Source organism: Dendrobates tinctorius, unplaced genomic scaffold, assembly GCF_039654945.1.
Source record: "Dendrobates tinctorius isolate UK_male_01 unplaced genomic scaffold, ASM3965494v1 ptg000177l, whole genome shotgun sequence".
NCBI lineage: Eukaryota > Metazoa > Chordata > Amphibia > Anura > Dendrobatidae > Dendrobates > Dendrobates tinctorius.
Genome location: NW_027361844.1, coordinates 11344928 through 11367342, shown reverse-complemented (window position 1 = coordinate 11367342; position 22415 = coordinate 11344928). Strand labels below are relative to the sequence as shown.

Genomic DNA, 22415 nt, shown 5'->3' with positions numbered 1-22415 from the left:
TTACCCCTTGTCAGTGCAAAGTTTGAGATGTAATTTGGCTGGGTGAGAGGCTGTCACTGGGATCTACGGGGTAAGGTTATTCCTAGTGGAGAGTGACAAGCCATGCCTGGCATACCAGTATGAGGAGACTTAAACGCCTTGCCTGCTTCTCTGGGAAATTAAATCTGCAGAGAGAAAGGACTAGAACTCTAGCGCCTCCTATATTTAAATTTGTAAAAACATTTGCTAACTATAGAGTGAAATTGCATAAATAAAGTGCTTCTAAACCTTCTGCAACTTGTTTCAGCAGTGAGCTACGCTGGACAGTAACGAGAAATGTGAGTATTTTTTCATGGCCTTATTTTTAAAGGGGAACTATGGAGAAATAAAATAAAGTATTTACATGGAAATTCCTTCATTAAACTATAAAGCTGACATCCATTGCGCTGTTTCTAATACTGATAGTATCTGTTGTTCACTGTGAGGCTGGTTTTGCTGCACAGTGCTCCTCCTCCTCCCAATTCGGGGGCATTACATCATGGATCAGAGGGTGAGGCCATCTCCTGGCTTCTAGTGTTCGCCAACCCCCCCCCCCATCACATCCTTTATTGTAGTCTGAGATTAGGGGATATGGCCGCCCCTGCTATGCTACAGGTCCCTGAACACCCTCTTGCCCCCTTCCACTCAAGATCTGTTCCTGCTGATTGACTCCTTCAGATTCACAGGTGTCTCCTAGCCTGAGGAAAACATCTGAATCTCTTCAGACTCTTTACCTGCTCCCCCCTGCTGTCGCAGAGGACTACACAGGACCTGTAATTTGGCAGATCCTGTGTATTAACACCCCTTGATCTCAGACTGCATGGAAGGAGATGTTATCAGGGGGACTGGCTATTACTAGAAGACGGGAGCAGACCATGTCCCCTAATATGTGGTTTAACATCCCCCAAGGAAAGACGAGCACTAAGGAGCAAAAGCATCCTGGTGTGCATGGCCCCCTCACCCCCAGTCCTGGTGTGCATGGGCCCCCTCACCCCCAGTCCTGGTGTGCATGGGCCCCCTCACCCCCCAGTCCTGGTGTGCATGGGCCCCCTCACCCCCAGTCCTGGTGTGCATGGGCCCCCTCACCCCCAGTCCTGGTGTGCATGGGCCCCCTCACCCCCAGTCCTGGTGTGCATGGGCCCCCTCATCCCTATCCTGGTATCCATGGTTCCCCTCATCCCTATCCTTGTATCCATGGCCCCATCTTTATCCTGGTATGCATGAGCCAGAGTATATCCGGACTATACGACGCACCCCCCATTTTCCTCCACATTTTTGGAGGAATGTGCGTCTTATAGTCCGAAAAATACGGTAGGTGAAGAACTCCTGGCACTCACATATAATTTGAATCTTGCTTCTTTTATTCAGAACCTGTCTGAACGTTTCAGGTTCTCACGAGCTTTCAACAGCAATTATTGCTGAAACGTTCATACAGTTTCTGAATCAAAGACACAAGATTCAAATTATATATGAGTGCTGAGAGGTCTTCACTCTCTTTTATAATGGCATTTCCATGTGAATGCTTTTTTTTTTTTTTTTTTTTTATTCCCCTCCCAGGAGCTCTCCTTTAAATATGCCAACTTTGGGTACAAACACCATTTCTGGCTCCTCCACTAACTTGCCAAAAGGGCATTTTATTTCTACAAAGGGCTGGAGCTGTATACCATCAGCTACTACGCTTCTTGGGGGAACACCCTGGGATCTGACCATCTTTTGCCTGACAGGTAATGTTGGAGCCAGATACAGCCATTACTCAGTACATGCTGATTATCTCAGCAGAGGAATGTTTTTTAACACCTCAAATTGTGGGGCTTATTATTCCACGGTGTATTGACTAAAATGTACTTTCTTTGTGGGAAAACCCTTGTAGTAAGCTTGGTTCTATTACAGTTCCTACTGTATATAGTGAACAGCTTCACTGCAGCGACGCACATGCGGCTCATCTTTCTAGACCCAACATGTCTGTCTTGTGGAGACGCTCAGTCTCCACAAGATAAATATCACCGTCCTATGTGTAGGATGCAGTTATTCCGCATGTGTCCAATGAAAACATGCGGAATCAGCGCACGTACAAAAGCCGGCAGCGCTTTGGGCGGAGCGGACATGTGCTGCATCCAAAGCGCTGCTGGATACCGACCGTGGAAACATGCCCTAAGACTCCTTGCATATTGATCATAAGACATGATAAGTTTTGCTTTGACAACCTGGCAGACTTCAGGCTGCTGTAAAAAGTCAGTTTGTATTGTGCTGATGTAGCTAGACCGGTCAGTGATGGCTAGTTTAATATTGAGGCTACATTCACACACTCAGTATTCGGTCAGTATTGTACATCGTTATTTGTAAGAAAAAACCAGGAGAGGAACAATCAGAGGAAAAGTATAATAGAAACACGTCACCACTTCTGTATTTATCACCCACTCCTGGTTTTGGCTTACACATACTGAGGTAAAAAAACCTGAACATGGCCTAATGATTGGAACTTTCTGTGGATAAAGGAAGTGCTTAAAATGCACTTGTCATTTTAGGTAACCGTTCAAATTAAGTGTGTACTTGAAGATTAATACTATTTTGGCCCATTATTTAGTTTTCAATTGTCTTTGAGCTAGTGAATTGTGAATGCCTGCTTTGATATCTCCTATATATTGCACACAGAGAGATTCCTGCAGCAGCATAGAGAACATTATACAACTGCACTGAGCAGTGTAGCTGTGAATCCAACACTGAAGTGAGATAAATTACTTACTAGACCCTTCAGCATCATCTGTGTCTGTTACCACTTCTCTTGCACCCTCCTCTCTCCCCCTTCTCTACCATATACTGTAATAACAGCGTTAACCTGACTACTCAATGAGCTGGCATTCCATCTGAGAAAGACCCACTTGAATTGTTTTTCAGAGTGAGTAATGAGTGCAAGGGGGGGGGGGTGAGAAGGGGAAGAAGTATCCCATAAGTGGAGAAAGGAGCATATTTCTCTAATATATTTTGTAAAGTTTTGTATATTTGCATTTACTATTAATTTATACAAATTTTGTTGAAGTGGCAATGATCATTTAACTCCTTTCCAACGTTGGGCTTAAATTTACGCCAATGTCGGACTCCCTCCCTTTGATGTGGGCTCCGGCAGTTTTGAACAGCTGATGCAGGCCCGGAATAGCCACGGGTGGAATTGCGATCCACTGTCAAACGCTGACAGCGTCATTTAAATCGCACTTCCGGCCATCGGGCCGTAAATCCGCACACCGGTGACCCCCGTCATGTGATTGCAGGTCACCGGTGGGTTGGCATGACAACCAGAGGTCTCCTGGAGACCTCTATGGTTGTCACTGCCGGCTTGCTGTGAGCGCCACCCTGTGGTCGGTGCTCATGGCAAGTGAGTAATTCTACATAGAGGCGATCTGATCATCACATCTATGTAGCAGTGCTGGTCGGGTTATGGCAGCTTCCAGTCTCTCAAATAGCGTGTGATGTACCAGCCAAAAAATTATTTAATTGTAGTAAGCTAGTTGAAAATATATCCAAAATTCTCAAACTACTATACTTTATTCAAAACTAGCTTAAAAAGAAACCATAAGTTCCTAGTAAAAGTGCACGTGGGACAAAAAACAGACAAAAAAAATCGCACACAGTAAATTTCTATGCGATATCTAAGACACCAAATTCTTTTAAACGGGGCTTACTCAATATGACATTGCTTGGAGATATACCTCACAATTATCTCCTACACAGAACTGTCTCAAAGTCATTGGTGCATTCACCTCATTTCTGATTCATTGGAGACCATCTCCTTTTCGAATGCTTAGAGTAGTCTGTTATAAAGAAAAATTAATTTATCAAGGACAACAATAAAAGTCCACCCAGCAGTAACTTCATATGAACATACACAGGTCCCAAAGACAATATAGCAGCATATTAATAAGTAGGGTAGGCGGCACATAAAGCAATCTGGGGTTCAAATATTGATATGAGTCATGTATCTCATTTCCCAATAAGGGCACATAATAATAATCTTTATATAGCGCCAACATATTCCGCAGCGCTTTACAGTTTAACGTCATACCATCATTATTCGTTTATCACACACTCATTCAGGTTTGCATAAAAAAAGGCTTATATCAAGGAAGGGTCTCACCCATTTTGACAGCGATAATGGGTCCCTCCATTAATACACTCCCCCCCCCACCACCTTCATCGTTGTCCTTTCCACCACCTCCATCATTGCTTTCTCCCCCATCATTGCCCTCTTGTCACTTCCATCATTACCTTCTCCCCATTACACCCATCATTGCCCTCTCCTCCACCTACACACAAACACACACCACCTCTCCTGCAGCCTCAGGGCCAGATTGCCCTCATTATTAGCCACCGTGCAGGGGCCCTCCTCCAACTCCGGGCCCTGGTGCAGTCGCACCGGTTGCACATGCGGTATGTCCACCCCTGGATTATATTGGATACATGGTAAAGGGTCTAATAGATACATTTTCTCAGAATCCTCCATCAATCATGGCCTGTCACACCCCCAATAATGGTAGACTGTAGGGGGTCATGACTTGCATCCCCATGAGCTTTTTTTTTTTTTTTCTTTTTGGTTGTACCCCATGTCTCATTCCTGTTGCATGATGTGACCATTATTTTCTAATTGTACACAGATTTTCACCCCACTTTTTTTTTCCTTCAGTCTTTAAACTTACTTGTTGGTGTTTTAATAAAAAAAAAAAAAAATCTTGTCAAGCAATTGGGTCATAATACTAGAAAACCACATCAAATAATGTGAGTGAACAAGGAATCTTTCATTGCAGTTTGGTAGATAAATATCTTGACACTGTATAAATGAGAGAAAATAATGATATTGCATATAACTGTGCATCTTGAATTTCATCATTCTGTTTTTTGATTACAGTCCCGGGTGGGTCTTCCCGAAGTACTAATTGGCATCCTGCCAGCAGCCGGAGGAACACAACGCCTACCCCGGTTAATTGGTGTTCCGGCTGCTCTGGATGTGATTGTACGAGGTGATTATTTTTTATTTATTCATAAAATAGAAATAAAAAAAAATCTGTCTTACTGCAAGCTGAAAATGTGGATAGAATTGTGCTATCACCGCATGGAGCGGGCTCAGGAGCTGAGCATTGTCCTTGCAGTGCGGATTCCTGCAGGGTTACATAGCCGGAACTGGAGGGCTAGCTCCCATCCCATCAGTTTTACTTTTTAAATGCCGCTGTCAGGGGTAACTGCTACAATTACGCCTTCAAGTTCTGAAGACACCATCTACCATGTTAGATCTGCGGTGAAGACCATCCTGTGGCATGGCTTCATAGGAGATCATTTCACAATACACTGCAATTCTACGGTATTGCCATTGTATTGCACAGGTGGTCAAGAGATCGTAGGCTCAATTCCCCTTAAAGGGCTCATTTAAAATGATTAAAATTGTCTTTAAAAATATAGAAAACCTACCTATAAAAGTTGAAATTGCCTTCCTTTTGCTAAACAAGTAAATAAATAACATATTTGGTATTGCTGCGTAATTAGCTTAGTAATAATATCTAAAAGTGTTTGTCTCGTATGGTGAATGCTAAAACTGGGAAAAGAAACTCAAAACAGAATTGGCGTTTCTTGATCATTCAATTCTCACCCAAAAATACCATAACAAGGAATCAAAAGAATGTATAAGCTTCAAAAATGTTATCAATAAAGATGTCAGATTGATGTCCAAAAGAACAAGCCCTATTGAAAGAATTTTTTATTCTTACCACATAATACAAAAAAACTATGCAAATTTGGTATCTGCTAAATTGTACTGACCTCTAAAATTATGTTGCCCTGTAATTTTTACCACACAATGCCGTAAAAACAAAACCCCAAAAATAATAGCAAGAACTTGTCCTGCAAATATCCTGCCCTAATACACCTCTGTCAACAGAAAAAGTTATGGCTCTTGGAAGATGGAGGGAGAAACTAAAGCGCAAAAATAGGAAATCTTCCCCGAGTCTTTGCAGGGGTTGGACAATACTATGACCACCACTTCATAAATGCTATATTCCCCAATGTAAAATAACAAATACTTGTCTACTGCAACAACATCGTTCAATGGGTCTTCTTGGTCTCCCAAGGCTCTTTTCAGCAGTTACTGCCAGGATGCAGTTCTCAAACTTCCTTTGGACATCTCACTTTTGCTCTGGACAAACCTTGGAACTGCAACCCATGGTTGAACCAATGGGCCGGTCGTTTTTAAAGTGGATAAATGGATATGCTCTTTAAAGTTCTTCCAATTAATAAAAAATATACATATACAAAGTTTTTTTCTGTTTGACTCATTTTTGGTTGGGGGAAAAAAAACAATCAATTCTAAACAGAGGCAAACAATGCTCTAACCTGGATTTGCTGTTGGCCCATACTGTATATGTTGCCACTTTGACCTTGACATGGGGTAGCCGCTGGTTTACAATGCATATTCTACATGTAAATTAAAGAGGTTGCTGTTGAAGGACTCTCCTGGACTAATTAGTCCTCTGTGTTTTATTTTTGCAGGAAGACATGTCCCTGCCACTGAAGCATTACAGATTGGGATAGTTGATGAAGTGGTGCAGGGTAATGTTGTTAATGCAGCGATACAGTTGGCACGGAAGGTTATAGGTAAGGAAATACATGGTCTGAGTCTTTTGAATTTTGAACTGCATTAAAATAGGCATACGTGTTTTTTTTTTTTTTTTTTGGGGGTAGAATTTCTTGGGTTCCGGAATAAAGTCCCATTTGTGTTCATGAGTCCCTCAGGTTAATCATATACTGTCCTGCTGCCTTGACCCCCTCAACTGATGGGCTGCAGCCTTCACAGGTTTTTCAGACAAAACTGTCATGCCTTATGGAAGTGTGAAGGCTGCAGCTGATCATTGGCTGCTGATGGCCTACAGAGTTCTGGGAGACGCAGAACCCACATCCCTGGAACGGTGCTGGTGAGTAAAGGTTAGTAGGTGTTGTTTTTATTTTATGTAGGGTACTGTAGCATTTTAAGAAGGGGCTGTCCAGTAGTGCACAACCCCTCTAAGGGAGTTTGGTGGTTTCAGAAAACCTCTGTCTCAGCCACTGCTCCTGGTGCCTGTTATTGTCTGTAGCACGGATGTCACCTCGATGGCACTGCAGCCAGTAAGTGAGCTCAGCGGCTGTGCCCCAGTACCTGGCACGAGCCTCTCAGAGCCGCTGAGCTCACTGATTGCAGTGCTGGCAATGTGACCTCAGAGCTGCAGACAATAACGGTATACTGCTGGATGCTAAGCGCTGGAACTGGGGAAGGTGAGTAAAGCTCAGTATTTGTGTGTGTGTGTGTGTGTGTGTGTGTGTGTGTGTGTGTGTATATATATGTTTTTTTTGTTTTGTTTTGTTTTTTCTCTCTGTGTAGGGGGGAATTCTGAAACCAAAAAACAATTTACCTTTGTAAAACTTATTTCCAGGACGTCCCTCCTGACAGCACCAGGGAGGACGTCCCTCGCCTCCTTGCAGGGACAGGAAGAGCACACAAGAGGTTAAAAACAGTCTCCACCCCCATTCCCTCATTTTCTTCCTGTCCCTGAACGGAGGGACGCACAAGAGGAGTCGGCTTACCGCAGGGGTTCAGGGGGATTGAGCGGCCCTGCCAATCCTTCCTCCTGTGAAGCGGCCCCTGCCCTGAAACCCTCCTGGGTGGGGGTCCCTCAGCCACAGAGACCAGGGGAGGGACGAGCCCCTTGGGTAGAGCTGCTTCCTCCCGCAGCGGAGGCTCTCAGCTCCAACGCCAGCAGCAGCTCGGGGACCGGAAGTCGCGTGCAGAGAGACCGCGACACACTTCCGGTGACGTCAGAGCGCCGTAAATACAGGCTGCCGGTGGGCGCTCTGAAGGAGCAGAGCGCGGCATCAGCGAGACAGGCAGCACCCGCCTGTCCTGAGCTCGCAGAGGCTCACAGCAAGGATGGAGAACCGGGGCAGAATCGACCCGGACGTGGTAAGTGCGCATAGCGCAGACCGACCGAGACCCGGACTGCCCAGATCAGAGCCTGACTGTCCCTCTCCTGCACTATGCAGGAAAAGGCACAACCGACAGCGCCCATTCCCACGACCAAACAGGCGGAGAAAGACCCAGGGAAGCCCAATAAGTGTCCCGTATGCAGAGTTAAGCTCCCCAGCAAGCACAAGAAGTTGCTGTGTGACACTTGTACAGCCAAAGTAATGAAAGGCGAACAGCCATCCCTCCTATCGGAGATGAGATTGCTGATTCAAGAGGAGGTCCAGGCTTCCGTGGCCACCTTGTCCCAGCCACAGCCAACCAGTCCAGGCCCCAGTACTAAGCGAACCAGACAGGAGATGGAGCTTAGTTCAGAGGAAGGTTCCTACTCCTTGGAGTCGGATCAGGAAGAAGGCGAGCTGGGCACTAGCGAAACGGAGTATGGGAAAAGATACCTCTTTTCCTCAGATGATACAGACAATCTGGTTCAGGCGGTCAGAGACACAATGCAGATTGAGGAGGTCCAGAAACCTCAGTCCAGGCAGGACATGATGTTCGGGGGCCTTAGGGCGCAGAGGAAAGTAGTATTTCCAGTGAACGACCATGTGCGAGCTATGGTCCTGGAGGAATGGGAGGAGGTGGAAAAACGTCTCGTAATATCCCGGGACTTTAAGAGACGGTTCCCCTTCGACCCCGAGGACGTTAAAGAATGGGAAGTAGTTCCCAAGATTGATGTCCCTGTGGCAAAAGTAGCTAAGAAAACAACGATCCCTTTTGAGGACGCGCCTAGACTGAGGGACCCCATGGATAGGAAGGCGGATAACCTACTAAGGCGGGCCTGGGAAACATCAGCATCCTTAATTAAACCAAACGTAGCAGCTACTTTGGTAGCAAGGTCTATGTGTTTATAGTTGGGCCAGTTAGAGGAACATTTAACTAATAAAACCTCAAGGGAGGAAATTATAGATTCTCTTCCGATCATGAAGTCAGCCACAGCCTTCCTAGCCGATGCATCGGCGGAATCTGTTAGAATTGCCGCCCGGAATGGCTCTTTGTCAAATTCGGCACGCAGAGCCATTTGGTTAAAGACCTGGATGGGGGATGGAGCCTCTAAAAACAAGCTCTGTGCCCTTCCCTTCTCTGGGTTAAAAGTCTTTGGCCCAGCATTGGATGATGTTTTAGAAAAAGCATCCGATGTAAAGAAAGGGTTCTCTGAGGAAAAGAAGCCTAGGAACCAGCCCTTTCGTAGACCCGGGGGTAATAGAAGGCAGCAGTACTATAGGTACCAGGGGAGCTCTCAGAGGGGTTCTGTTATGCGAGGCTTAGGTCGAAGGATTCTGACAAAACCCGGGCCCCTGCGGAGTCCCTCAAACTAGGGAAAACCCTGTCTGACCCTCAACCCAGGGTTTTTGCTAAAGGTGCAAATGCCTGAGCCTCCAGCCTCTCCTTATCTCCTGCTCAGCCCTAAGCTGAACCCTCCACCCTCCACCCAGTGAGTTGCCAAACCACCAAAACCCACACAGTAATGACAGACAGGGAGAACTCAAACCACACCGCGCCGCAACCACACAGGACAATACTATAATGTGAACAGGGCAAAACAAAGCACAAATATAGGAAGACGAAAAGGTAACAACGGATCATACGACACCAGCTATGAATTTCTCTCTCCAACACCTCCACTCCAGACCGGAACCACTTGGCACAAAACACAAGCTATAATCGGCGACGCCCACAGGCCAGCACGACTATTTAAAGACTGTGGGCGTGACCAAACATCCCACCTGATTTCCAGCTAGATTAACCCCAGATAACCTGAGTAAAATCAAGCCGGCGCCACTGAGGCTATAGTGGACGGAGATGGAACTACCGCTGCCTGCCGGACGCTGTGGTGTGAACAGCGTCCGACATGACAGTACCCCGTCTTCTACGAGGGACCTCAGGGCCCTCAAGACTCATAGGACCCGGCTTGTCCGGATGACGGCGGTGAAAGGAACTGACCAGCTGCTCCGCATGTATGTCTGAGGCTGGAACCCAAGACCTCTCCTCCGGACCATACCCCCGCCAGTGCACCAAATACTGAAGAGTACGGCGCAGTACTCGAGAGTCCACCACCTTGGAGACTTCAAACTCTAAATTGCCATCCACCATGACTGGAGGTGGCATCGGCGTCGTGTCCACAGAGCCTACCACCTTTTTCAATAAAGACCTGTGAAACACGTTGTGTATCTTGTATACCGCAGGAAGCTCCAACCGATAAGCGACCGGGTTTATGATGGCAGCAATCTTAAAAGGGCCAATAAACCTTGGACCCAATTTCAATGATGGAATTTTGAGTTTTATGTTTTTAGTAGCTAACCACACCCAATCACCCACACACAGGTCCGGACCTGGCACGCGTCTAGAGTCAGCCACACGTTTGTATCTTGCACTCATGCTCAGCAATCGCTGTTTCACACTCCTCCAGACCGATGATAGTTGAACTCCTAACCGGTCCTCCTCTGGGACGCCCCCAGAGCCCCCCTGATGCAAGGTACAAAATTGAGGATGGTGCCCATAAACACAAAAGAACGGAGACTCTCCCGATGATTCTTGGCGGTGATTATTTAATGCGAACTCGGCCAAGGGAAGGAACGTCGACCACTCCTCTTGGTTGTCAGACACAAAACATCGCAAATACTGCTCCAGATTTTGGTTCATGCGCTCAGTTTGACCATTTGACTGTGGATGAAACGCCGACGAATGAGACAACTTGATCCCCAATCGTGAGCAAAAAGCTTTCCAAAACTTCGCCACAAACTGGGTACCCCTATCAGACACTATGTCCGACGGAACTCCGTGCAGTCTGACCACCTCCTGCACAAAGACCTGAGCCAATGTCTTCGCGTTGGGCAAGGAAGGCAACGACACAAAATGCGCCATCTTCGAAAATCGATCAACCACCACCAGGATGACCGTGTTCCCCGCCGAGGCAGGCAAGTCTGTGATAAAGTCCATGGAGATTTCTGTCCATGGCCTACTAGGTATCCCCAGAGGCTGTAGAGTGCCAGCAGGACGGGTTCTGGGCGACTTGGCCCTGGCGCACGTGATGCAAGCTGTCACGTAGGAAACCACATCCTGCCGGATTTTTGGCCACCAGAAGCGGCGCGATACCAGTTCCAAGGTGCCCCTAACCCCTGGATGACCGGCCAGGACCGAGTCGTGGTGTTCCCCCAACACTTTAAGACGAAGATGAAGGGGTACGAATGACTTATTAGCGGGAAGTCCTGGTGGTACCTCCTCCTGGGCCTCGGCAATCTCCGCCTCTACCTCAGTCGTGAGAGCCGAAACCACTACACCTTCCTGGAGGATGGGTACCGGCTCTTCCCGAGGTTCTCCCCCCGGAAAACACCTGGACAAGGCATCCGCCTTGGTGTTTTTCGCCCCAGGACGGTAAGTCACCAGAAAGTTAAAACGTGTAAAAAACAATGCCCAGCGAGCCTGCCTGGGAGACAGACTCTTGGCCGACTCCAGATAGAGCAGGTTTTTATGGTCGGTGATGACTGTGACCTGGTGGGCCGCCCCCTCCAAGAAGTGTCGCCATTCCTCAAAAGCCAATTTGATGGCCAACAACTCCCTGTTGCCGATGTCGTAATTCCGTTCGGCCGGCGACAGCTTCTTGGAGAAGTAGGCGCATGGACGCAAATTGCTCAAGGACGAGCCCTGTGACAGTACTGCCCCCACTCCCACCTCAGACGCATCGACCTCCACCGTAAAAGGTTTAGATACGTCCGGTTGCACCAGAATGGGGGCTGAAGCAAAACGGTTCTTCAGAAGCTCAAATGCACGCACCGCATCCTCAGACCAGATAGCGAGATTGGTACCTTTTTTCGTCATGTCCGTGAGCGGTTTGGCTATAGTAGAGAAATTCTTAATAAACTTCCTATAATAGTTGGCAAACCCAAGGAACCGCTGGAGCGCCTTTAGATTACCAGGCCGTTCCCATCGCAGCACCGCTTGCACCTTCGCGGCATCCATTTTAAACCCTGCGGCGGACACAATATATCCCAAAAAAGGCAACTCTTGAACAAAAAACATGCATTTTTCAAGCTTAGCATAGAGCTTATTCTCACGGAGCAGCTGTAACACCTGCCTGACATGCTCTAAATGAGTGTCCTGGTCGCTCGAATAAATAAGGATATCATCCAGGTACACAATCACAAATTTCCCCAGCACATGAGCAAATACATCATTTATGAAATGTTGGAACACAGCAGGCGCGGTTGTCAACCCAAATGGCATAACTAGGCTTTCAAAATGACCCTCAGGGGTATTAAATGCCGTCTTCCACTCATCCCCCTGACGGACCCTTATGAGGTTATATGCCCCCCTGAGGTCAAGTTTGGAAAACCACTTCGCACCAGCCACCTGGTTGAACAAATCAGGGATCAGAGGCATCGGGTAGGGATCACGGACCGTAATCTGGTTTAACTCCCGGAAATCCAGACACGGGCGTAACCCCCCATCTTTCTTCTTAATAAAGAAAAACCCCGCTGCTACAGGTGAGGATGAAGGCCGGATGTGCCCTTTACTTAAACTCTCCGCAATGTAGTCCTTAAGAGCTTGTCTCTCCGGACCAGAAATACTAAACATCCTCGCCTTTGGCAATTTAGCCCCGGGTTTTAACCTAATTTGACAGTCATAGGCTCGATGTGGAGGTAGTTCTGAGCAACCCCTCTCAGAGAATACGTCCGCAAAATCCAGCAATGCCTCCGGAAGGCTGGACTTCACGGCGGACACACATGTGGCCAAGCAATTTTCCTGGCAGAAACTGCTCCACTGGACTATGTCCTGGGTTCTCCAGTCAATCACCGGGTTGTGCTTAGACAACCATGGGAAACCCAGGACTATTTGTGCTGGGAGATTATTGAGTACCTTACATGTAACCCACTCAGAATGTAGGACCCCAATGTGGAGTTTAACCTCAGCTACAAACTCAGTAATCTCCCCCTGTGGGAGGGGAGCGGCATTAATGGTAACCACGTGAATAGGATGAGGGAGTTTTTCGATCTTGAAACCTGCCATGCGTGCAAACTCCTCATCCATGAGATTGGTGGCTGAACCGCTATCCACAAACACTGATATTGGTAGCTCTCTGACCGCAATAACAACCCTGGCAGGGAGCATACATTGAGATACCATCATGGAGGATATGCATACGCTCAGTTGGGTCTCCTCCATACCCTCTGAGCTTACCAGTTTTCCGCCGGTGCGACTTTCTTTGGTAGCACAGGACAAGCATTTACATAATGATCTCTTTTACCACAGTAAAAACATGCTCCATGCTTCCTGAACCCAGGAACGCGACGCTGCACATGTGATACCCCAGTGATTTGCATAGGTTCCGTGGGCTCATCTGCAGCAACCACACTGGCACCCCTGCTTTCCCCCAGAGGCAGCGTCTCCTGCGCCCCTTGACGCAAACGGCGATCAATACGGATAACCAAACTCATGGCAGATTCTAACGAAGCAGGAGTCTCATACATCAGGAGGGCCTGTTTAACTCTTTCTGAGACCCCATGAATAAACTGACTCCGCAGCGCTGGGTCGTTCCACTGCGTGTCTACTGCCCAACGGCGAAATTCTGAACAATAGTCTTCCGCCATACGTTCCCCCTGACGGAGGGCGCGGATCTTAGATTCTGCTAAAGCCAATCTGTCGGGGTCATCATAAATGAGCCCGAGTGCTGAAAAAACATTCTCAACCGAATGAAATGTAGCAGAGTCGGCTGGTAAGGAAAACGCCCATGCTTGGGGGTCCCCACTCAGTAATGATAACACCAGACCCACCCGCTGAGCCTCATTACCTGAGGAGACCGGGCGCATGCGAAAGTATAACTTGCAGGCCTCCCGAAAGATGATAAATTTGCTGCGTTCCCCAGAAAATCGTTCAGGCAGCGGAATCTTAGGCTCTGCACCTGCACCAGCAGAAGCCGCTTGTACATTAGCTACAACCAGGCCCTGCTGCTGAACTGCCCCCTTCAACTCGGTGACCTGTACGGACAGCGCCGCCAACTGGCGGTTTATGGAAGTCATGGAATCCATGGAAAAATGTTGGGCCGATTATAATGTTGTGCGAGGCTTAGGTCGAAGGATTCTGACAAAACCCGGGCCCCTGCGGAGTCCCTCAAACTAGGGAAAACCCTGTCTGACCCTCAACCCAGGGTTTTTGCTAAAGGTGCAAATGCCTGAGCCTCCAGCCTCTCCTTATCTCCTGCTCAGCCCTAAGCTGAACCCTCGACCCTCCACCCAGTGAGTTGCCAAACCACCAAAACCCACACAGTAATGACAGACAGGGAGAACTCAAACCACACCGCGCCGCAACCACACAGGACAATACTATAATGTGAACAGGGCAAAACAAAGCACAAATATAGGAAGACGAAAAGGTAACAACGGATCATACGACACCAGCTATGAATTTCTCTCTCCAACACCTCCACTCCAGACCGGAACCACTTGGCACAAAACACAAGCTATAATCGGCGACGCCCACAGGCCAGCACGACTATTTAAAGACTGTGGGCGTGACCAAACATCCCACCTGATTTCCAGCTAGATTAACCCCAGATAACCTGAGTAAAATCAAGCCGGCGCCACTGAGGCTATAGTGGACGGAGATGGAACTACCGCTGCCTGCCGGACGCTGTGGTGTGAACAGCGTCCGACATGACAGGTTCCTATGGTAGCACCCACTCTAGAGCTGGAAGATCTAGAGCCCCCCCTTCTGGATCACGTACTAGATCCAGGAGAACATGACTATACCAACATAGGGGGTCGACTCAGAGAATTCAGTTCCCAGTGGTCTCAGATCACAAAAAATCAGTGGGTACTGAGGACAATAGCAGAGGGTTACCAAATAGAATTTTCATCCCCATCCCCCGAAAGGTCCATTTCTCCCCGCAGAATAAAAGACGACTCCCAGATGTGGGTCAAAGTGACAGAACTGGCAAACTTAAGGGTGGTAATTCCGGTTCCCCGGGCAGAAATTGGGACGGGCCACTACTCTTCCCTATTTGCCATCCCGAGAATCCCGTACCATTATAAATCTGAAACCCTTAAATGCCTGGGTCACATAGAAAAGATTCTGAATGGAGTCAATCAGATCCACAGTCCATTTGATAGACAATAATGCCCTGATGTGTACCCTGGACCTGAAAAGTGCCTACTGTCAGGTGCAAATTCACCCAATGTCACAGAGATTCCTGAGGTTTGTAGTAAGACTTCAGAATTGGACCTGCCACTTTCAATTTCAGTGTCTTCCTTTTGGTCTGGCCTTGGCGCCTCGAGTCTTCACGAAGCTAATCGCGGAAGTGGTGGCGTTCCTAAGAAATCGCGGAATAATCATCATTCCATACCTAGATGACTTCCTCCTGGTGGCGAGATCGGCAGAAGAACTACGGCGACACAAGGAGAAGACAATAGAGTTTCTAGAGTTTCTGGGCTGGATCATAAACAAAGAAAAATCGAACCTAGTACAAGAAAGAAGAAAGATTTTTTTGGGGGGGTACTACTGGACTCCAGAAGCAGAACTTCCTTCTTACCACCAGAAAAACAGACAAGGATATGGGACAGCATGAAGGAACTTCAAAAAGGCTGCGTTTCCATCAGAATAGCCATGCTTGCTCTGGGCCTCATGACATCCTGCATCCCTTGTGTCTGATGTGCACAGTTCCATGCGAGAACCCTTCAAAAAGAAGTACTGGCCGCCTGGGATCGTCACCAGACCTCCCTAGACAAGAAAATGGCCTTGTCTCCAGCAGTAAAAAGATCCCTGGTGTGGTGGATGCAGCGGCAAAACCTAAGGAAAGGTGTCCCCTGGATCACCTCCCCATGTGTCATAATCACTACAGACGCCAGCAAATGGGGCTGGGGAGCTCATCTAGAAGGCAGAATTCTTCAGGGAGAATGGCCGGCAAACATGCGGTCCACCTCCTCCAACTACAAGGAACTTTACGCCACATGGGAGGCCCTAAAAAGAAATCAGGACAAACTAAGAAATCAACACGTAAAGATTCTGTCAGACAATGTGACGGCGGTTTCCTTCCTCCGGCATCAAGGAGGAACAAGTCATTGGGCACTCCAGGACCTGGCAAAAAAGATCTTTTTCTGGGCAGAAAATACGGTTCTGTCAGTAACAGCCGTCCATCTCGAAGGGTCGCAAAACACAGTGGCAGATTATTTAAGCAGGCAGAAGATCTGTCCCACGGAGTGGGAGCTGAACACAGACCTCTTTCAAAACTTATGCCAGCGCTGGGGAAGACCGCAGATAGACCTCTTCGCAACCAGAAGGAATACGAAGACGTACAGGTTTTTCTCTCTGAATCCGTTGGACAATCCAGAAGGGGTAGACGCCCTAAGCCAAAAGTGGGGGCAGACTCTCTCATATGCATTTCCCCCCGATAGCTCTCATTCCAGCCATCCTCAGGAAGATTCAGGAGGATCAGGCAAGAGTGCTGCTGATAGCACCTTATTGGCCGAAAAGGACCTGGTTTCCACTCTTGGGGATTATGGCAGAAGATCGACCACTCCTGCTTCCACAGAGGGAAGACATCATTCACCAAGGGCCGGTGCTTCACCAAGATCCAGGGAGACTTCACCTGTCAGCCTGGATCCTGAACTGCAGATTCTGAGGGCTCGACGCCTGTCAGACCAGGTCATATCGACTATTCAGGCCAGCAGAAAACCTGTAACTTCTGCGATATACCACAAAATTTGGAAAAGATTCTGTCTGGATTGTGGCAGGCCCGACTCAGCGGAAGGAAAGCCAGACATCCCAAAGATACTGGATTTTCTTCAGGCAGGCTTTAATAAAGGACTTGGGCCTGGCACGCTGAAGGTCCAGATCTAGGCATTAAGTGCTTTTCTGGACTACCCCTTGGCCTCCCATCCCTGGGTAATAAGATTTATCAGGGCAACTCAGGTTACGTCCCACAGTCAGGAGGTCAGTCCCCCCCTGGGATCTTAGTCTTGTCCTGCGGTCCCTTTGCTCAGATACCTTTATCCAGAGTCAAGAGATGCCCATCTCACATCGAACCATGAAGGTAGCATTCTTAGTGGCGATCACCACTGCAAAACGGATAAGTGAGATACAGGCGCTATCTATCCGAGACCCATATCTCCGAATCTGGGAGGATCGAATAATCATGAGATTAGACCCCCACCTTTTTGCCCAAAGTTGCATCAGTCCAAAACTTAAACCAGTAAATAATTTTACTTTCCTTTTGTGAGAACCCCTCAAATGAAAAAGAATGGGCCCTGCACGAATTAGACGTACGCCAGGCAGTTATTGATTACATCAGGGCCACGCAGGGTTGGAGACAGGACCATAACCTATTTCTACTCTTTGGGGGGAAAAACAAAGGGAGAAAAGCCTCAAAAGCTTCCATCTCGAGATGGATAACATCGCTATTTAGTTTAGCCTATGTCTCTCAGGGGGTTCCTCCCCCAGAAGGGTTAAAAGCTCACTCAACACGAGCTTTGTCAGTCTCCTGGGCGGAAAGAGCAGGGGCTTCAGTAAACCAAATCTGTAGGGCCGCAACCTAGTCCAGGTTGGACACATTCTGTAAGCATTACAAATTAGATGTGTTGTCTAACCAACAGACTGCTTTCGGGAGAATGGTTCTCCAGGCAGTCATCCTACCCTAAGGGGATACTTTGGTATTCTCCCTGGTGCTATCAGGAGGGATGTCCTGGAAAATAGGCATTGGACCTACCGGTAATTATGTTTCCAGGAGTCCATCCTGACAGCACAGATAGTTCCCTTCCCGAATTAATGATGTCATATGTCGTAATATGTTTCTGTAAATAAAGTGTTCAGTTGCATCATCCACAGTGTGGTACTTGGAAAAACACTGAGGGAATGGGGGTGGAGACTGTTTTTAACCTCTTGTGTGCTCTTCCTGTCCCTGCAAGGAGGCGAGGGACGTCCTCCCTGGTGCTGTCAGGATGGACTCCTGGAAACATAATTACCGGTAGGTCTAATGCCTATTTTTTAAATGAACTTCCATTATAAGCATGTTTGTTATTTAAGTCACACCTTTGCAATAAAACTCTTAGTACAAGTTGTTTGTGACTTCTGCCCTGAAAGTACAAACTGCTTATCACAGCGCAAAAGTAATTTGCTTTAGTGTAATAAATTTTATCACTAGACGACAGTGCACGCACGGTATGAGCAATAGATCTGCAGCATTTGAGTCTCAGTCGATTATACATTCATTCTGTTCAGCTTCTTATTTATGGCAAGTAGTGTCTATCGTCTGGTCCTGAATAAGGAGGTAGACAAACACTCACTGCCTGCATCCACCACCTGCAGTAGGGTAGGTCCATACAAGATGGAAAAGCTGCACATTTTGCCTTTAGATCTGCAAAGGTAAAATCTGCAGCGGAGTACAGCAGGGAATATGTAGATGAGATTTAAAAACACTTATTAAAATTAACCTGTATTTTGCATCTGCAGAATGTCAATTTCTAAGATGCAAAAAAAAAATGATGTCCGTTTGTTTTTCATTCTTCCCAGCAATACATTGCATATAACCAAGTATGATAGCAAAAAAGATGCAACTTGTTCTGCAAAAAAGCAAGTCCTCATTGTATGTTAAGATGCACCTTTGCAATACATCCTCAAATGCAAATGGTTAAAGCCCCTCTCTCCTATATGTGACTTATGCCCTGAATGAAGAAGCACATCCCCTAACTATAGGTGAGAGGGTCCAATCGATAGATGGCCAGCAAGGAGTAGATCTATATAAGATAGGATAAAATAACTTTTTTTTATTGATGATGATAATAAAAAATTGAGGCTAAGCCTTAGAAAGAATACAAACTTTTCTAAAAAAACATAGTGATATCAGTCGTCACACATCAATCAAAGGTGTCCAATATACCGGTTATGAGGCAGTGACCCCTGTTATAGCTAGGGGGCGCTGTGTGTTCTCCCCGGGTTGTGCTGGAGACGTATGAACTCATAAGTGTGCATGGCAGTCGCGTGCGTAGTGTTGACTGGATTGCAGTTTAATAATAAAAAAACAAGTATAGTCTTGGACAGGCTATTGTCCAAGACAGACGAGGGGAAAACCTGCTCTGGAATAGGTGTTTTGAAACTGATTGCAATATGTCAGTGGTACAGTCTGTTCCATTCCGGATCCAGGTTTTTGTGATAAAAGCCCTGCAGGAAAGGGGTTGTGAGTCTCAGGTGCAGAATCCGTGTCAGTCTGATGTGTGCTGATGTGCAGAGCAGAGGTCTACAGAGCACTGGCTGTGTGTGTGTGTGAAGCAGCGCAGGCCAGCGGAGCCAGCAGCTGAATAGCCTGGCACCTGCAGCGTACACAGCGATGCAATTCGTCCACGGTAACTGGTCACGGATGTGGACAGTCTTGTGCCTGAAAGAGGACTGGAGTGTAACGATTGCAAAACAGGTGGATATGGTGCCCGGCTGCGATCCGGAGGATATCCTGGACTGTGTACGGCTGTGTGAGTAAAGAGACTGTGATGCAGCATTGCAAGACACCCACGGGAACTAGTCAGAGGAGAACTAGCGTGTGTAGTGTCTGCAACATGAAATGCTGTGTGAACAGAGACTGGGATACAGCGGTGCAGGGCACCCACAGAAACCAGTCAGAGGAGGACTATCGTGTGTAGTGCCTGCAACATGTGTGTGAATAGAGTCTTGGATACGGCGCATAGACACCCATGGAAACTAGTCAGAGGAAGACTGGCGTGTTTAGTGTCTGTAAAATGAAGGATGCCGTATAATATATTCTGCAAATGGTGAAATGGATACTAGTTATTTGCACTGAAGTTTTATGCACTTATGTCGATTGGACTTTTAATGCTGTGAGGAAACACATTAAAGAGACTTTTGTGTTTGGATTTTGTGGGTCACTGCCTCTTCACTGCATACGGTGCTACCGCAGCACTACACGGTACAAAAGGTAAAAATGGTTGTCTAATTTTTTTTTTTTTTGTTTAACTATGATCTGGAAGGCGACAGCCATCAATTCAGTAAAGGACAGTAATGACACAAGTACTATAATTCCCTGCCGTTCCCTATGTGAGGTCTCCCTACTTTTTCCTCCCCATTGGGACATTTTTAGAGGGACAGGACCACACCAGGGCACAAAAGAAGGATGTTGGCGAACCATTTTTACCTTTTGCACTGGTATATTTGACATCTTTGTGTGACGATTGATATCACTATATGTTTTAGACCTGTTTTAGCCTCCCATTTTTATTATTCTAATCAACAAAAGTTGATATATACACGGCTCAAAAAAAATAAAGGAAACGCTGAAATACCACATTCTAGATATCACTGAATGAAATATTCCAGTTAGAAATCTTTATTCATCACATAGTGTAATCTGTTGCGAACAATAAAATATAAACATGATCATTGTGAATCAAAATTAGTATCCCTTGGAGGTCTGGATATGGAATGATACTCAAAATCAAGGTGGAAAATCAAATTACAGGCTGATCCAATTTCTGTGGAAATGCCTCAAGACAAAGAAATGATGCTTAGCAGTGTCTGGCCTTCACTTGCTTGTATGACCTCCCTATAATGCTTGGGCATGCTCCTGATGAGGCGGCGAATATTCTCGTAGGGGGATCTCCTCCCAGGCCTAAACTAAAGCATCAGTCAACTCCTGGACAGTCTGTGGTGCAAGGTGTCACTTGGGGATGGAGCGAGACATGATGTTCCAGATGTGCTCAATTGAATTCAGGTCTGGGGAACTGCCCGATCACAGCATCAGTGCCTTCATCTTGCAGGAACTGCTGCCACACTTCAGCCACATGAGGCATAGCATTGTCATGCATCAGAAGGCACACAGGGCCCACTGCACCTGCATATGGTCTCACAATGGGTCTGAAGAGCTAATGGCAGTCAGGCTACCACTGGCTAGCACATGGACGGCTGTGCGGCCCTCCAAAGAAATGTACCCCCTCCTCCCAATTACTGACCCACTGCCTAACCGGTCATGCTGGAGGATGCTGCAGGCAGCAGAACATTCTCCACGGTGTCTCCAGACTCTGTCACATGCTCAGTGTGAGTCAGATCTCATCTGTGAAGAGCACAGGGTGCCAGTATTGAATCTGTTAATCTTGGTGTTCTGTGCAAATTCCTATCACCCTGCAACAATGTCAAAAACAGACTCCATGAGGGTGCTATGGGGGCACGACCTCCACAAGTGGGTTTTTTGCTTACAACCCAACACCGTGCAGAGCAAATGGCATTTGCAAGAGAATACCAATATTGGCAGATTCGACATTGGCGCCCTGTGCGCTTCACGGATGAGAGCAGTTTCATGTTGAGTACATTTGATGGAGTCTACAGACGCCATGGAGAAGGTTCTGCTGCCTGCAACATCCTCCAGCTTGACCAGTTTTGCAGTGGGTCGGTGATGGTGTGGCGAGGCATTTCTTTGGAGGGCCACACAGCCCTCCATGTGCTAGCCAGATGTAGCCTGACTGCCATTAGGTATGAGATCCTCAGACCATATGCAGATGCAATGGCACTGGGTTCTTTCTAAGGAATCACCATGCTATGTGTCATGTGGCTGAAGGGTGTCAGCAGTTCCTGCATGATGAAAGCATTGATGGTATGGACTGGCATTCCCGTTCCTCAGACTTGAATCCAATCGAGAACATCTGGGACATCTGTCTCTTTCTATCTACCAATGCCACATTGCACCACAGACTGTCCAGGGGCTAACTTATGCTTTAATCCAGGTCTGGGAAGAGATATCTCAGGAGAACATCCGCCGCCTTATTAGGAGCATGCCCAAGCGTTGTAAGGAGATCATGCAGGCATGTGGAGGCCACACACACTAATGAGCATCATTTCCTTGTGTTATAATATGGTTGCTCTCAGTGGAATATTCTGTATATTCAAAAACCATGGTGAATTTGTGTCACCGCCCATGAAACTTAATACACATGAAGCAAAAATGTTATGTATTGTGGTGCAGTGACCACTGTGTCCGCTAGGGGGTGTTGTGTGCGTGTCCCAGGACAGGCATGTACATTGTGGTAATGGAAATAGGATGAACAGCAGGATGGTAAATGACCGTTATGTATCCCACGGTGGGTGGCCCTGGGATGGAAGCTTGAACATGTGTTAATCAGCAGAGGTACTGCTGAGGTTTTTGTTAGTGTATCAGGGAAGGCTTCCAGGTGGCTGGTGATACGGGTGGGACCAGTCACCTACAAACCCACCCTGGGGCGTGTGTCTGAAGTAAAGCCTATGTGTGTGGTTGTGAATCTGAAGGACCTGCAATGAGGTCATAGCCATGTGATGCTGTGGGTGTGGCTACGGACCATATAAGGTGGCCAGGGTAGGTCACATGAGAAAATGCCTGGATCTGATTGGTCCGTGTGGAAGGTCC

The 22415-nt window shown here is 47.2% G+C and overlaps 1 protein-coding gene across 1 annotated transcript in view; it reads left to right on the top strand.

The window, feature by feature from the left end:
* Positions 1–22415, top strand: part of EHHADH (enoyl-CoA hydratase and 3-hydroxyacyl CoA dehydrogenase) — a 106497-nt gene that overhangs the window by 8546 nt on the left and 75536 nt on the right. The window contains exons 4-5 of the mRNA XM_073551546.1: positions 4916–5027; positions 6547–6651. Of these exons, the coding sequence (XP_073407647.1) occupies positions 4916–5027; positions 6547–6651 (217 nt within the window). The remainder of the gene's footprint in view (positions 1–4915; positions 5028–6546; positions 6652–22415) is intronic.